The following is a 17,027-nucleotide window of genomic DNA, read 5'->3' on the forward strand; positions in this document are numbered from 1 at the left end:
TTACAAGCTTGGGCTTTAGCAGTACTCCTATCAGGAAGTTCCTTCTTCGTATATACTATGAACGAAGTTCTGGACCTATGCTTGCCAGAATCCGAGCACGGTTCGGCAAAGATCCAGGACCCCTCTTCAGCCCCCTTGGTCTACTCTTCCTAACGCGTCCCTTGAAGCGTGGCGAGCCTGCCTTGAGTGCGCACCCCAGCAGATGCAAACCACCGGTGAATGCAAATCAGCACAGGGATAAATGCTCCCAGGTCACACACTCTGCTAAAGCAGAAATCCTTTATGCCCTTCCTGCCTCTTGCCCGCCGAGGGCGCCCACAGCGCACGGGAAGCCGACGACCGCGGGGGAAACGGGGAGGGTGGAGGGCACGGCGCCGCTGGCCGGCCAGGAGCCGCGAGGAGGGTCGAGAACTCCGCCGGGAGGAGAGTGCCGCGCGGACCTGCCGGAAACCGCGCCGGGAGGAGGGTCCGGAGCTGGCGCGGGCGCCGTCTCCCGGCGCCGCCGAGGCCCGCTGACATCAGCCGCGCTCCTCCCCTCTCCTCCCAACACCCTCAGCTCGCGGCCGGACCCTCCTCCTCCCACCACGTGTCCTCCCCGCTCCCTCCCGAGGGGCCGCGCGCACGGGAAGCCGGAGAGGCGGCAGGGATGGCGCTGTGACAGCGGGGCCGGAGCCCTCGGCGTCTCCTCCCGCGGCCCCGGCCCGCGTCCCGGCCGCTCGGTGAGTGCGCGCGGGCGGCGGGCCGGAGGCCCGGGGCGGCGCGGCCCTTCCCGCGGCTCCGGGGCTGCGCGGCGGCGGCAGGGGCGGGGGCGCGAGGCTGCAGCTGCGGCGGCCGCCGTCGCCTTTGTTGCGGGCCCGCCTGGTGGCAGGCGGCGCCGGCTCCGGCCGCCCGGCAGGTGCGCCGGGGACGGGGAGGGGGCCCGGCGGGGAGGCGGGCCGGGGGCGGCGGGAGCCGGGGGCGGCGGGAGCGCTCCCGGCGCGGGGCCGCGGAGAAAGGGAAATGGGACAAGATGGCTGGAGATATCCGAGCGCGCCCGGGGGCGCGGCGGCTGCGGGCGGGGCGCGGGGCCGCGGGCGGGTGGGCGGCGGCGGCGGCGGCCGCGGCCCTGGCCGCGGGCACCTCGCCGCGGGCACCTTTGCTGCGGGGCGGTGCCGCCTCCGCCCCCACCTCCTGCCCGGGAGAGGGCGGGGGAGGCGGCGGCAAGTTTGGGCCCCAGCTCCGGGGATCTGAAGCCTTTTCCGCCCGCCCCTGACCTAGCCTTGCCGTGTTCGCCCGTCCCTTTTGGCAATACCGGAGAAGCACACTGAACTCTGGAAGGATCTTTTCTTTCGGAGCCCGGGAGGATGCGGCCCACAAGATGCACACTCACTCCACACCTAGGAGTTGCCCGCGCCCCTAGAGGGCAGGAGCGCGGCCCTTTGTATTGGCCTACAGCTGGACCCAAGAGAATATTCTTTTCGCCACGGAGGCATTTCCCGGTGGGGGTGGGCCCTAACAGATTTCTGCACCTTCTCGGGTATCCAGGCACACACCTCACTGTGTGTCACTGAATCTCGGGTTTGGAAAACCTCCTAAGGCAGAATGACTATTTTCTGAACCGGCTCATGGACAAAATCTTTAGCTTTGGAAAATCCAGGTGATGGGTATTCTGGGCCAGCCAACTTCCAGGTGCTTAACTGGCCTGTAGGGAGAACCCAGTTGAGCAAGTGTCGGGGCTGTGTTCAGACATCTTCATTGGTAAAGCAGCTAACACCCCTCTCCTGCCGCTTATTTCATGTTCAGGTGGCACTGGCTGTGAGAAAGTTCTGCCTTTCAAAGCACTCTTAAAACCTCTCCCAGGAATGTTTACCCACCAGCCCGTTCTGCCCCTGGGTCTCTACAGAACCAGCCTGGTCTCTTCCACAGGTAGCCTTTTTAATATATGAAGGCAGTCAGGTACACTATCTGCCTGCAGCCCCTCTTAACATAATTAATATGCCACCTTCCAGCTTCCTGGTGCTTTTCCTAAAGCCCTTCCTCCCCAGGCCTGACTCTTCCTTCCCTTATTCCAGCCTGAACAGTGCTTGGGGATAAGAGGTTTGCACAGGCAGCCCCCATCCCAGGCTTCGGGGAGTTCACACTAGTGCCTGATTTTTCTCAACTGAATCTTGCTTGCAGAGATGGATTCCACAGCCTACACTCTCAATTTGACCCTGAAAGAAGAAGAAGAGGAAGAAGAGATTCAGAGTCGGGAACTGGAGGATGGCCCCACAGATATGCAGAAAGTCCGGATCTGCTCAGAAGGTGGTTGGGTAAGTAGGAAGATGGGTCCACACAGCTGTGAGGAGAGGTCTGGGAGCCAGGCTTGTTTTAAGTCTCCTCCTCAGTCAAGCATAGGAAGTAAAAATAGCCCAGCCCAGCCCGGTATGTTTGCATTCCTGAGAAAACAGTCCTGTGGCTTTAAAAGGCACTGTGAAGAATGGAGCTGGTTATGGGAACAGTCTCTTCAGCCATGTGGCTTATCGTCGTTCGGACTGGAAATCTGAGAGGCTTGCCTCTCTCCTGTGCCTCTGAATCCCCTACGTTTTACTTAGTGCCAGGCATGTTGCAGACACCAGCTAAATGTTTGCTGACCTCTGTTAAAGAAAAAATTACTCTGACGCTTGTGAAGACGGTAAGGAAGGTTGGTCGGGACTGTTGAGATGGCTGTCAGGACTCTTACAGTGGGAGAGAGCTGGGGCTCAACACTGAATACAGTGAGACAAGCAGGGATTTCCAGCCAGGGATCCGGAGTGTGTGAGAAGTTACTAAGAGGAGACCTCAAGAATAGGGGGATTCTTGCTAAAGGCAGACTAGGGTGATCAGCTGTCAAAGGTGGGAGAATCTTTCTAAGGTAAAGTAAAGCAGGATTCTTGCTAAAACTGGGCCGGGCAGGCTGAGGACAGGAGGGGAGCCCCCGCGGAGGCCTGGTAGGGAAGAGGGCCCAGAGGAACGTCACTGAAGTTTGGGAAGGAGAGAGTCTTTTACACCCACTGCTGGCTGAAGGGAACCTTTTTAAATAAGACTTGGGGCACTGAGCTGACAGGAGGAGAGCTTCAGTCGGTTCTGTGTGAGGACGTCTTGTGAGAGCACACACAGGAGAGCGGCATCATCAGCCTGCCCGAATCGAGGGATTGGGGTGGTAGGCAGCAGAGAATATGGAACGTATCCAAACAGAAGCGTGTGATAGAATTAGAGTAAATTTATAAAAATATAAATGCAGCGTGGCCCATCCTAATCCCCGCCAGTCTGCCTGGGGCCTGCCAGGTTTTGCTCGTGCGCCAGAGAGCTGTAGAAGCCTCCCCCAGAAAAGTGAACAGGCTTCAGCGCGCCTGTGCCCGGGCCACTTCTGGACACCCCGGGGGGGGGGGGGGGGAGTGATGTAAGTGCAAGAGATATTTATCCTTATAATCGTGTATAATTATTCACAGTACATCCCGGACATCATGACATTTAGGCATGAATGGTAAAAACTTTAAATATGCAACAAGTTGCATTCCTTTTCTCCGGCGAGTCCTGTGTATGAACATTATCAGTATCCATTCTATTCCTTTGTTTCCAGTAAGAGATTGGTATTCATAGAAACATGGCTCTCCCAAATGTCCGGTCCAGCTCCCCTCCCACACAAGAGAACTGGGGAGCAGAGAGGTTATCTACTTTGCCCCAGAGTTACACATGTACGCTGACATGTGTCCTTAAAAAAATAAATGTCTCTCAAGCTGGACCCTTAAAAGCAGTGCATTTTATTGTATGTGTGTCATACCTCGATGAAACACAGTACACCACCAGGCTCTGGGTTTTCAGTCTGGCTCTGTAGGCTGCACTGCCATTTTCTTTTTGTGTTCTCTGCTCACCCCCACGGCCTCTCTAGTTCTGATCCTCGCAGCTGGGGAGACCTTCGAGGACAGGAGTCAGTCCCACTTAGCCTGCAGCAAGACCTCAAGGCAGTAGAAACCCTGGGCTTTAAGGCTAAATTGGCCAACCCAGAACCTCTAGATAGCATGGAGAACCTTGGAAAATGGGTGCAGTAAAGGTGGACGTTTAAGTGTTGTCGGAACAGTGAGAAGGGAGCAAGGCGAAGGCCATTCTTAGCTGGGAAGGAAGGAGGTCGCTGGAAGAGGGGGGCTGGTTTTTGCGGGCTCCAGGCGGTCTGCCCCCTGTCCACGGTTATCGAGCACAGCGGTGGTGTTAAGGCAAGATCCCTAGTCTCCTGGTGTTGCCAGTCTCGCAAGGAAGGTGAAGAAGTGAACATAATTCATAGTACAATATTCAGAGTGCAGTGGGTGAAGTCAGCTCAAGAGCAGGGTCTCATTCAGCTGGAGAAGTCAAGAGGCTTTGTTCAGGGGGCAAGCACGGACCTGGTCTTAAGCAGTGGGCAGGTTGGCTCCCAGGCCTGTTTCCCTTCTGGGGACATTTGGCAATATCTGGAGACATTTTTGGCTCTTGTGATTTGGGTGGGGGTTGGGGAGTGGGAGATCCTACTAGGCATCTCCTGGGGAGAGGCCACGGACACTGCTAAACATCTCCAATGCACAGGACAGCCCTCGTGACAAAGAATTATCTGGCCCAAAATGTCCATAGTGCTGATGTTGAAAAACCCTGTTCTAGGGCATTGAACTAGGGAAAGAAAAGAAATGAATCTGTTCCTTAAATATGTATTGTGGTTGTAAAGAATTGTGTTAGGGTGATCAATAAAAGCCTTTCCAACATGAGAACTGTGCTATATATTAGGATAATATTCCACAGGAGAATTGGAATAGAAATAGAGTTTCAAGTAGAGAAAAAGAGGAATGTACCCCGAGCTGAGTCTCGTTCATAAGTGGCACTGGCCAAGGGAGGAGAGAGGGCTTGCACTCCAGACACAGGGAAAGCAGGAACGGAAGCACCCGAGAGGAACGCTCCTGTGCAGAGTTGGAACAGCTCCCGGAGCTGGAAGCAGAGAAGGTGAGAGAAGTAGGGCAGGCCCCGGGGCCGGCCAGCCAGAGGCCGTGGTGAGCAGTGCTGAGGGGTGTAGTTCTCTCCCCGGGAGCTCTGCGGGACAGGTCCCTTGCCCATCTCTCTTGCGAGGGCCAAGGCTCACTACAGTCTGCGTGCTAAGTGGCCTGCTGAAAAAGTCTGGGCTTTGGAGTCAGACTATTTATTTATTTATTACTTATTTCACGTTTATTCATTTTCGAGAGACAGAGTACGAGTGGGGGAGGGACAGAGACAGAGGAAGGTACAGGATCCGAAGCAGGCTCCAGGCTCTGAGCTGTCAGCACAGAGCCTGATGCGGGGGCTTGAACCCAGGAACCGCGAGATCATGACCTGAGCCCAAGTTGGACGCTTAGCCGACTGAGCCACCCAGGCGCCCCTGGAGTCAGACTTTCTGACTCTGTGACTGTGGGCAAGTCATTTAGCAGCTGTTTCCTCACCCATAGAAGTGGGGTAGTGACTCCCATTTCTTTATTATTACTTCAAGGATTCAATAAGAAAATTATTTCAACACGCAAGAGGGAGTGCCCCACGCAGGTGCTCTCTCGTGCACTGGTAACGGCCGTCTGCTCTGAGACCTTCGTTACACAGCTTCGCCAGCGTGCGGCTGTGCGGGGTGTAGGTACTTCCTGACAGTTCCCCTTGGAGATGGGCTCTGGAATGCCCACTTGCCGGCAGAGCAGGGCAGTACCTGCAGGCCGAAGGAAGAACACCTGTCTGATGCATCCTGGGTCTTCTGAGGGAAGGGAGGAGGACAGGGACGGAGGGTCCCTACCTGTGAGGCCAAGAAAGGGCCTCCCGACTCCGGAGTTTTGCCCGGGGCAGGCCCTGTTTACCTTCTGCTGTGCTCGGCCGGATGAAAAGCCTCTGTGGAGAGAGAGGAGGCCTGCGCCACGGGGCCTGGCTGAAGGCTCGCTCACTTCTCACAGAGGGTTGCTGTGAGGAGAATTTCTAAGCCACTGGACTGTGCGTCTTGGAGTATAATGTGGGCTTGTTTGAAGATCCTCTGTGGCTCAGCCGTAAATATGAGGACGTGAACCTGGCACCAGTCGCCCTGCAGCCACCTTACAACTTCGGGGCTCCTGAGATTTTTACCAGGCCTAGGATGTTTTACTTCTGTGAGTGTCAGTAGCCCCTCTGAAATGACCGGCGTAGCCAGTCCTGTGTCCCGTTTTGTCAGCAAAGGGAAAGGGACTATAAATAGGTATGGCCTGGATCTGGAATTTCCTAGGGAGAGAAAAGGCCAAAAGGAGAGTTGTTCAAAAGGCTGGGAAGTGAGAAGGGGTGGGGTGGAAAATTCCTGGCTGACAGGCTTTCCAGATTGATGAAGGTCTGAGGAAAGCCTGGAGATTCATCCCTTTTTACCTCCTAGGATTTCACACTTACTCCAAAGAGGAAGCTTGGTTTTGTAAGAGACTAAATTTAATGATTATTTGAAACTATTCTAAGTGGAACAAGAGAAAGGAAATTTGGATATCGTTTGCTTAAATCTTTTATTCAAATATACATTTTGGGGGCACCTGGGTGGCTCACTCAGTCGGTTAAACTCTTGGTTTCGGCTCAGGTCGTGGTGTTGTGGTTTGTGAGTTCGAGCCCTGCCTCGGACTCTGTGCTGATGGCGAGGAGCCTGCTTGGGATTCTCTCTCTCTCCCTCTCTCTCTGCCCCTCCCCCTCTGCCCCTCCCCTGCTCACACTGTTTCTGGCTCTCTCTAAATAAATACATAAACTTAAAAAATACTTTCTTAAGTGATTACTATCTACAAGAAGTGTCCTAAGTTTAGGGAGATGGAATAAACATAGGTTTTGCCCTCAATGAGCTTGAATTCTACTGTAAGAAGCAGACAAGTAAACCAAGAGAATACTGCGTTGTGATAAGTGCCACGGTAGTGTGGAGCCCAGGGTGCCACAGGGATGTGTAGTGGGCGCACAACCCCCGTCAGGGTGAGCTTCCCAGGGAACGGCACATCTGGGCTAAGTCTTGGAAGATGGGTGGGTGGGTGTCAGCCAGGCCAAGAATGGGGAGGACCTCTGAGGCAGTGGGAGAGCCATGTGGGGGGGACGCGAAAGGTAAAAGAACGGTTTGCTCAGGAAACAGCAAGCGCTGAGAACCACTGAGCACAGAGGTAGGGGAGAGTGAAGGGCTGGTCGCCAGGGAGGCCACTTTGCTCTTTGTAGGAGCTGGAGCCTTGAACTCAGACAGTGCTAGGTCCCCATCTCAACCCTGCCATTTGTTGGCTGTGTGACTTACAGTAGCAACGAGGCCTCTCCGAGCCCGTTTCCTCCTTGGTGAAATGAGGTTGTTGGGGAAAACAGATGAAGCAGACACAGCCTTTCCTGGGAAGTACTCCCTACTTGTAGAGTGCCGTGAGTGGGAAGGGAGGACATGGACTTGGGGAATAAGGAGAAAGTCCAGTGTGTCCAAATGACTGATGGCAGGACACCTGAAGAGGCTACATGCTGTGCAGATGCTAATTTCCTAAGCTGGTGAAAAAACAGTCTCATGATCACCCAGGCTCTGGATTCGGCCTTGGGGAATAGCTTTGAAAGCAGTAATCCTGAAACCCCGGCCCAGTGATTTCTTACCACCGAGTATGATGAACTTTGGAGTGGGATTTTTAATGACTGAAAGAAACGACACGGCAAAAAGAAGAGCAGAGTCGAGTAAACAGGAGGAGGTTGGTTTGGGTGGCCCGGCCCCTCCCACAGGGGTGGGGGAGCGGGGTCAGTGGGGAGAAGGGAAGGAGAGCTGCCTTTGTCCTTGGCCGAAGGTCTAGGCATCAAAGCAGCTCGTTTGCTCTGCTGTTTCATTACATAAATTTAAGCTCTAATTAGCTCTTCTCTCCTCCTACTCTTGCTCTTGCAGATTGGAAAAGGCAGGATGAGGCCCCCTCTCTCACTGGCTCCTCCCTGGGCTTTGGGTTCTGAGTCAAATGCTAGAGCTGGTACCCCAGGAAATGGAGAATGGTGCCCAGGAGCTGCCCCCCCGCCCCCATGCCGGGCCGGGGATCTGTGACTTGGGGGAGGGCAGGGGGGTGGCTGGGTGTGTGTATTTTGGTGGGGGAACTGCCTCAGGGTGTTGACTTGGGAGCGGTTGCTCCTGAATCTGGAGCCGGGGCTGAGCCCAGATCGGCTGGCCCTGCAGCGTGTGTCCCGATCTGGTGATCGCTGCTGGGGAGTTTTCTTCTCAGGGTGCTGCTCTCCTCCTCTGTGAACCGAGGCGGTAAGCGACCCTACGCAGGGCGTGCGGGACCTGTGCCGTGTCCTTGTTTGGCCCCCACTCGCCTAGTGAGTGTGGATGGACCGTGTCCCCCGGTCAGAGCCCCCTCCCCTGTGAGATGAAGGTGTGTGAGTCTGTGTCTGCTTATGCCTATTAGTTGTTCCCTGTTCCAGGTGCCGGCCCTATTCGATGAGGTGGCCATATATTTTTCCGATGAGGAGTGGGAAGTTTTGACGGAGCAACAAAAGGCCCTCTACCGGGAAGTCATGAGGATGAATTATGAAACTGTCCTGTCCCTGGGTAAAGCTTTGTTTTTTCTTTGTCTCCTGGAAGCTCTGAGCCCAGAGAATTGTTTCCATGTCTCTTCTCTGGTGTCTCCAACATCCCTTTCTCCTGAACTTGGACTCTGTCCCCTCAGTGCCTGTGCCCATTTGATTTCCTGTTTTTGACTTCGGCAGGATATAAATATTGTGTCCTTCTACTCAGCAACTTGCGCCAGCTCTCAGAGCCATCCTCACTCAACCTAGGCATTCACGTCAAAAAAAAAAAAAAAAAAAAAAAGACCTAACCTAAGAAATGTCACCACAGATCTGGGCCTGTGTTTCATATGTTCCTCAGGAGGGAAGGCAGACTTCATTGTTACCCCGTCAGCCTCAGACGCCTGGGAACTCAGCCCCAAAGAATCCTCGTTCCCCTCCCGGCATTGATGATCCGTATCATTAGAACGTAACCAGCTGGAGGGACTTCCTAGTTTCTCATCTAGGTACCAGAAGGTTCAATAGGTCAGGGACTGCATCCTGCTAAATGAAGTTGTTTTTGTTGTTGCTAGCACCAGCCCTCATTAGCAGAGATCCCTAAATTCCCTTGGACAGACATCTTTCCTATCATGTTTTTTCTTTCGTTACCCCTCGGCCCTTTCCCCCTGGCTTTTGTAAACCTCCACATGGAGAGAGTGTGTGTGTGTGTGTGTGTCGGGGTGGGGGAGGGATTCCTTAAGTAGCATAAAGTACTGATTTTGGCAGGGCTCCGAGGCAGGAACGCACAGCTATTACCTGTTTTATTTCCTATAAACAGAATTCCCATTCCCTAAGCCAGACATGATCACTCGGTTGGAAGGTGACGAGGAGTCTCAGAATTCTGATGAATGGCAGCTCCAAGGAGGAACCTTGGCAGGTACTACAATGAAATCACCCCGGCATCCATCCAGTGGGAGTATTGTGAACCTGGACTTTAAGTTTCCATGTACCTCGTGTGGGGTGTTTAAGAGTTGAGGCAAGGTTATGAGGCAGAAAGATGATGGGCTTTGGATGTTCAAAATCTTTCTAGTGCTGTGTGACTTCAGGCCACTTCATTCACCTCTCTGAGCCTCCATTTCTTCCTCCGTCAGCAGTGGGTAATAAGTCTCAATGTGCATCCTTGTACGCGCATGAAGTAAATTGAAGTCTGTATGGCGTTTGGTCCTGTGCACATGCTGGGTGAAGGAGGCCACCTCAGTAGCACACCATATACGTTTGAAGACTAAGGAAAGTAATGCGACAAAGCACCTGGCCGGGGCGATTTACCCTGGTTTCTTGTCCATCTCTTCTTGGATAGAAAAAGCAAGAGCAGCTGTAGTACATGTGTGAGTAGGTACGTCCGAGAAGCACATGGCCCTTTATCAACAACATAGTTAGGATAACAGTTGGCTAAATACAGCTTCTAAGCAGCCAGTGATTTTATTCACCTTCTCTCTATAGGGAAGAGTTTGAAATGCCATATTTCATTGATTCTAAGACATGCTTCGCCCCGCCCACCACATTAACATCTCTGAAATTGAGAACTCCTCTTAAAATTGATGGCATTCTTTTTTTTTTCTTTTCCCATGGTGTATCTTGCAACTGATGGCATCTTAGTTTGGGTGAGACACGCTGTCTTCCCAAGTCCTGTTGTTTCTGTGACCACTTTGTAAATATAGAAGTTCTGACATTGGTGTGAGGGGACGAAGTATGCTTTTGCTATGGATTTTCTTGGCGTAAGGGACGTGAGCCAGGCCATCCCTTTAGCAGTGCATCTAAATTCTGGACCTACTGTATGGGTTACATTTGGCTTCTCACGCCCACAAAAACCGTTTTGACCAAAGCGTGGCCCACAAAATGATCGTGTGATCCCAGGTTGGGACCTGTGTTCAAGTCCCAGCTCTGGCACTTCGTGGCTCAGCTCCCTTGATGTATTACTTCACTTCTGTAGCTCCACCTGCAAAGAAGGAGTAGCGATACACAGGTATTGTGGGAAGTAGGTGTGGCGATCCGTAGGACTTAGGGGAACGTCATCTGTTACTAAAGGGCCTCCTTTGGGTGAACCTCAGATTAAGGTATTCTTAGCGTCTTGACCCAGGAAATCGGGATAGGCCAGGAGGCATTTTTCTTACTGTCGTTATGTTCGCCCCTCCCTGTTTGTCTCCTAGAAAATGAAGAGACTGACGTCAAGCCCCCGGACTGGGCGGGTCCGATGAGCGCCACCCCCCACTTTCCTCAGCCACAGCACCTGGACGGCTTTGGCCTCCGCCTGCCTCGGGACCTCACGGAGCTGCCCGAGTGGAGTGAGGGGTACCCCTTCTACATGGCCATGGGCTTCCCGGGGTACGACCTCTCTGCGGACGATATTGCCGGGAAGTTTCAGTTCAGCAGGGGCATGCGGCGCAGTTACGACGCGGGGTTCAAGCTCATGGTGGTGGAATATGCTGAGAGCACCAATAACTGCCAGGCTGCCAAGCAGTTTGGAGTGCTGGAAAAGAACGTTCGGGACTGGCGCAAAGTGAAGCCGCAGCTGCAGAACGCCCACGCCATGCGGCGGGCGTTCCGCGGCCCCAAGAACGGGCGCTTTGCCCTGGTGGACCAGCGCGTGGCCGAGTACGTCAGGTACATGCAGGCCAAAGGGGACCCTATCACCAGGGAGGCCATGCAGCTGAAAGCCCTCGAGATCGCCCAGGAAATGAACATTCCGGAGAAGGGGTTCAAAGCCAGCTTGGGTTGGTGTCGAAGAATGATGCGAAGGTATGACTTGTCCCTGCGGCATAAGGTGCCGGTGCCCCAGCAGCTGCCCGAAGACCTGACGGAGAAGCTCGTCACCTACCAGCGGAGCGTGCTGGCCCTGCGCAGGGCGCACGACTACCAGGTGGCGCAGATGGGGAACGCCGACGAGACGCCCATTTGTCTAGAGGTGCCCTCGCGGGTGACCGTGGACAACCAGGGCGAGAAGCCCGTCTTGGTCAAGACGCCGGGCAGGGAGAAGCTGAAGATCACGGCGATGCTGGGTGTCTTGGCAGACGGGAGGAAGCTGCCCCCGTACATCATCTTGAGGGGCACGTACATCCCCCCCGGGAAGTTCCCCAGCGGGATGGAGATCCGCTGCCACCGGTACGGGTGGATGACGGAGGACTTGATGCAGGACTGGTTGGAAGTGGTGTGGCGTCGGAGGACCGGCGCGGCGCCCAAGCAGCGAGGGATGCTGATCCTGAACGGCTTCCGCGGCCACGCCACGGATTCCGTGAAGAGCTCCATGGAGAGCATGAACACCGACATGGTCATCATCCCCGGAGGCCTGACCTCGCAGCTGCAGGTGCTGGACGTGGTGGTCTACAAGCCGCTCAACGACAGCGTCCGGGCCCAGTACTCTAACTGGCTCCTGGCCGGGAACCTGGCGCTGAGCCCCACCGGGAACGCCAAGAAGCCGCCCCTGGGCCTCTTCCTGGAGTGGGTCATGGTCGCGTGGAACAGCATCTCCAGCGAATCCATCGTCCAGGGCTTCAAGAAGTGCCACATCTCCAGCAATCTGGAAGACGAAGACGACGTCCTGTGGGAGATCGAGAGCGAGCTGCCGGGAGGAGGGGAGGGACCCAGAGAATGCGATACCGAGAGCGCGCCAGAGGGCAACTGACCGCTGAGGGGAGAGCCCAGGTAACCCGCAGGCACACGCACGCGCCCCGCACCTTCACGGACAGGCCTGTTCGTGTTCCGCGGACACCTTCCCCCTTGCCGTGATTTTCTGTGCCTCCGAGAACTCTCAAGCCTGGGCTGCCGTACCACGGATCAGAGGCCGTCAGCTCTCCTTGAGGTCCAAGTGCCGTTGCCTGGCTTACTTTGTGGGTGTTTTGCTCTGAGGCCTGGCCCTCCCCACAAGGAGTGAGCTGCCAGAACGCTGAATCTGAGGGCTGTCGTGTTCAAATTATTTGGGCCTGAAGGAGCGTGGTCTGTCTGACGTTGCTCAGTCCGCAAAGAATTTGGTCTGAAGAGCCAGCTTTTTCCTTCCCCTTATAAATCCCGGGGAACGTCAGGGCCGGGGTGTGTATCTGACACGCTTGGAACGGCCGTGCTCCCTTCCGCTGGCCTCCGGGGCCGGCCGGCGGTACGGGGAGAGCACCGGGCGCTGGGGCCTCCGCGCCCAGACTTCGCGTGGTCTGCTCGGGAGCCCACTTGGCACAGAAAAACGATAGCGTAGGTCTGCTTCTCCCTAGGCATTCAAAAGAGTTTTTAAACAGTATCTTATTCTCATAATGACCTTCACATGGGTGGTGGGAGCAATTGCAGTAATTGCTTGTCCACTGATGTCCGAAAGGATATATTTCTAAATTGAATCTCGGCACCAAAAAAAAAAAAAAAGAAAAAGAAAGAAAGAAAAGAAAACAGGGCACATAGCTAAGACTACCACGAATAAGGTCTGAGGACTGAGAGCAAAAGGTCTGGAATTTTCAGAGTTGACTATAGAAGGGCAGCTTCAAGAGGAAGTGGGGGACGGGGACTAACAGCTCTAGTGGATGTGAACTTAACACGTACCACCCCCCCAGCACACACACCTTGGGGGAGAACAGCCAGCCAGGCACAGCGGGAAACCTACAGAAGGAGCAAGCAATTCATTTCACCCTCTTGCTCTCATTTCCCCTGTCAATTAATTTTTTTCCCTAGACACAACGTTTAGTGTGAAGAAGGTCATTCCTTCCTTTACGGAGGCCCTAAAACCGTCTTGACGTGTCTTCTTCCTTTTACAGCGTAACTAAGGGGTCCCATCCGAGTTGCTTTTTCCTCCAAAGGAAATGCTAACCGAAATCTTTCACCTCACTCCTCGCTGTACAAGTGCAAGAGGGACGTAGGTCTCCTTCCCTGCCCTCAAATCAAATTGTACTCATACTGCCGAACCCCGCTGTGATTCTGGGACCCCTCGTATAACGGTGGAGTCAAGGAGGAGTTCTCAGTGTTCAATTCGAATCACCAAAATTGCTTTTTCTGTCCCTCTCATGTCCCCTACCCTTCCCCTCCATGAATTCAGCCTTTTTCTGCTAACCGTGGTCAAACTTTGAATTCTAGCGAGTTGTTAATCCTTGTCTTATTCTACTTTTTGTTTTTTTCCCTCTCCTTGTTAAACGTTTCTGTGCATTTTTTTTTTTTTTTTTTTTTTTTTTAATTTTCTGAGCTCTTGGCTACCAGAAGAGGAAAGGGAAAAGACAGGGCGAGGCTGCAGCTGTGAAGATAGGCATTTACGTCCGATATCAACCATGACCTTCTGCCCATCCTGACCACCGGTTCTCTGTTCAGCTGCCCTTTTGTGAACTGAGGAAGTGATAGAAGCAGTTAGGGACTCTCAGCAAACAGGAGATTTAATAGTGGACAGATGGGCATAAAACTGGTTCTCCTCCTCTATTTGGAAATCTGACTAATGGAATAATCATGTTTGTTAAAATGTATATGATTTCTAAAATCCAAGGGTTAATTCACACTTAGGTTCTCTCTGTTTTCCAGCAATTGGAACTGTTTGAAACAGGTGAGAGGAAAATCCTCAAGAAGATTCCTCAAAGTGTGGACGCACAGGGAGCAGCAGAAGGCCGGGGGGGCTGGAACAACCCCATGTCTGGACTGTGCACCCTGTCCTGTGACATAGCCCACCCCCGCCCCACATCCACGTGTCAGAAAAGTCTAGGACCCTTGATTTCAGCAGAGACATGATTAGGGAAGAAACTGCTTCTGCCCCATTTTTTGTTTTAGAGATTAATCCATGTGTCCATCAAAAGAAACCTGTAAATACGAATGAACAAAGGTATTTGTTCCTGGAGAAGAGACCGTTTGTTCAACACCAACAGGAGACTCCTATGGGCCCAATTCCACTGATGTCCTCTCTGTGGCGAAAACCTCAAGTAAATGGTTTCTTTTGCCTTTAAAAATGCTTCCAAGAGTAGAACCTGTCCCCGCACAGGTCAAGACTGCAAAGAAGGCTTTGTAGAAATGAGTCCCATATGTACACCTGCTACTTACACATTTCCTCTTTTGGAAAAATGAGATACTAGTGATAACATTCAGGCATCAACTGGCCTGGTGCCAGCAGATGGCTTTTCCACAGATGAACTAGGTTAGAGTGGAAGATACAGGTTAGGAAACTATGCTGTTTTATTTCTCTTCCCAATCTCGTCGGCAGCTAGAATTTTTGAGGGTCTTTGGTGGCCCTCTGTGTCATTATATTTAATGATGGGGCAGCAGTTAGTATACAAGCTCTTCTGTTTCTCAGGCTGCCTGCAGAAGAAGTCACTATAAATTATCTGCTATCTCCATGGTACAAGGCTCATTGACTCATCGGATACTTGTTGGTTTCTTTAATATTTTGATCACAAGGGTATGAGAGGACGTGGGCCTTTAGCCACAGCTGTTGCAAGACTTCTAATCTCCTTCTGCCCTGCAGGAATAGATGGGAGGTCTTTGAATTTTTACATTCTAGTAATTTGCATTCCCACCTAAGTTGAGTGTTACGAAAACATTCCGAGCTATCTATGCCACAAAAAAATATGCCAGGACCTTCTGGACAAAGCCATTGCCAGAAATGTCATTCCAATGTCTGATCTGAATAACAGGCTACCGTAACCACTTTTCCTTCTGGTAGACTCTGCTCATTTATATACTATACTGTTCTTGGCATCCTGAAACACCTATTTCTACTCAGGTACTCATTCTCCTATTAGTGACTCACCTTTGTCATTTGTTTAAAACCAGTTTTCCTCCAAGGTAGGAAACTTCACTTAGTTTCTGGTATATCTGAATAACTTTGAATATTGGAATTGTTCCCCATTTGCTTCCACCTGTACTGTATTATTTGTTGTCTCAAGTGGCATCTAAATACAGCTATTTTCCATTCCAGAAGTTTCCATTCCCTCCACTTCCACTTAATTTATCCTCCACTACCCTGGTCCCTGGCCCTTTCCTCTTTATGTCCTGTTTTACTTGCTTTGGGAGCCTACATGATTTTATAAGATCTAATTTTGGGTTCTTGCATTGGGGCCATAGTTTTCTTGCAGAGAAGAGTAGAAAATGGGTTCAACTCCTATTTCATTCCACCAACATCTTCTTGAGTCTCATCATCAGCTGATAGATGATGCCTTACAGGTTGCATAGCACTGGAACTTTCCTAGAGTAATGGCTCTACTGTCAGGGTTTTTCTGGGCTCATTCTTCCACTGACTTAATTATGATCTATGCTTAACAGAGTCCCAGTACAACTATTTTGCAGAATGGCTATTACCCTAGAATTACTATAGCACATATTGAGACATAGTTGTACTCCCCGGTAGATAGAAAATTGACCCCGACAATAAACTTTGATAATAAAGACAATAGGCTATGGTGCTTTTATTTATTATTTACCTCTAGCATTGTGAAAGGTCACATTTCAAACTATCTTTTATGCTATATTCTCCATTCAGTCTGGGGTGTATGTATGGAATATCCTTGAATCAAAAAAGTGTCTGTTCATGGGATGGCAATATAAATGTTGGCGTCCGAAGACAGGGAAGAAAAATGATAACGTGGTTTTAAACTCAAAAGTCCAGGGGTGGGGAGTTGGGGGGAGGCCTGGCATAAATAGCTTTTTTCCTCATTCAGTCATGTTTCAGATGTTCTCGGGGATGGTACACTACCAAATCCCGTGAAGGAAATCCATAAAGGGATATTAATCTTAAATGGGTGAAGACATGCTAGCAAGTTGAGGAGCAGATCAGAAAACGTAGTTTTCACAAATTTCTTTAAAAATGAAAGCATGAAGAACCTACCTGCCCTTTCCTGGTGTGCTTTTAGTTAAATTACTCCTGACAATCTACCATGCCCATAGATTCAATGAAATAAGTAGTGGTCTACTCTCTAAGAAGTCTCCAGACTTTTTTCCTTTTTTAAGCCACCAGAATCAAGTGCTGACCCAATCTTGGCCACAGCATTTAAGTCTGACCCCTAAAACCAAGCTTCCTTACCCTTACTCTACATCCTGGAGGCATTTTGGCAGGAGCCAAAAAATGTGAGGGAACACAGGCATTTATCTAATGGTCAAAGAGTAATCCTTTAGAAGTTTGTGAGGTCCAATCGGGAACCTCAGGCAGTGGTGGGGTGTCGGGAGGTGCGTGCCAAGGAACGTGTGCTTGGTTGATCACAGCAGAGGGTGTTCAAGGTTATAAGAACGCGTGCTAAGTCAGCACTCTGGGTAGAAAGTAAGGTGGGCATTGTCAAACCTGGTTTTGCAGTGATAACACCTATATATGAAAGATAATTACTGAAACTCCTGCAGGAAAAATAAGCTTTATTCTAAGTGAAATTATCTGGTTTCTTTTTAAAAAAAATTTTTTTTCAACATTTATTTATTATTGAGAGACAGAGAGACACAGAGCATGAGCAGGAGAGGGGCAGAGAGAGAGGGAGACACAGAATCCGAAGCAGGCTCCAGGCTCCGAGCTGTCAGCCCAGAGCCCGACGCCGGGCTCAAACTCACAAACTGCGAGATCATGACCTGAGCTGAAGTCGGTCGCTTAACCAACTGAG

At 51.8% G+C, this 17,027-nt stretch overlaps 2 protein-coding genes and 1 non-coding gene across 10 annotated transcripts in view; 2 read left to right on the plus strand and 1 right to left on the minus strand.

Moving 5' to 3' along the window:
- POGK (pogo transposable element derived with KRAB domain) lies at positions 1 to 15,836 on the plus strand. 8 transcript variants are annotated; one of them, XM_060643386.3, is made up of 7 exons: positions 1 to 719; positions 1,783 to 1,905; positions 2,158 to 2,291; positions 8,383 to 8,509; positions 9,284 to 9,382; positions 10,653 to 12,144; positions 13,981 to 15,836. In XM_060643386.3, exons 2-6 carry the CDS (start codon positions 1,842 to 1,844, stop codon positions 12,122 to 12,124), a joined length of 1,896 nt encoding a protein of 631 aa, XP_060499369.1. In that variant the 5' UTR covers positions 1 to 719; positions 1,783 to 1,841; the 3' UTR covers positions 12,125 to 12,144; positions 13,981 to 15,836. The 8 variants fall into 8 exon arrangements, with proteins under 8 accessions (XP_060499369.1, XP_060499373.1, XP_060499371.1 ...); XM_060643387.3 differs by lacking the exon at positions 1 to 719 and adding an exon at positions 743 to 895; XM_060643390.3 differs by lacking the exon at positions 1,783 to 1,905 and having other exon boundaries at positions 216 to 719; positions 8,367 to 8,509.
- On the plus strand, positions 3,244 to 3,377 carry LOC132686981 (small nucleolar RNA SNORA52). The gene has a single exon (XR_009613931.1). It is a non-coding gene; the product is annotated as a small nucleolar RNA SNORA52 (small nucleolar RNA).
- The window catches only part of TADA1 (transcriptional adaptor 1), a 22,446-nt gene continuing 17,936 nt past the window's right edge, over positions 12,518 to 17,027 (minus strand). The window contains exon 8 of the mRNA XM_060643394.3: positions 12,518 to 12,697. Coding sequence (XP_060499377.2) covers positions 12,518 to 12,697 — 180 coding nt within the window. The remainder of the gene's footprint in view (positions 12,698 to 17,027) is intronic.

The sequence above is a fragment of the Panthera onca genome, chromosome F1 (genome assembly GCF_046562875.1).
Source record: "Panthera onca isolate mPanOnc1 chromosome F1, mPanOnc1 haplotype 2, whole genome shotgun sequence".
Classification (NCBI taxonomy): Eukaryota; Metazoa; Chordata; class Mammalia; order Carnivora; family Felidae; genus Panthera; species Panthera onca.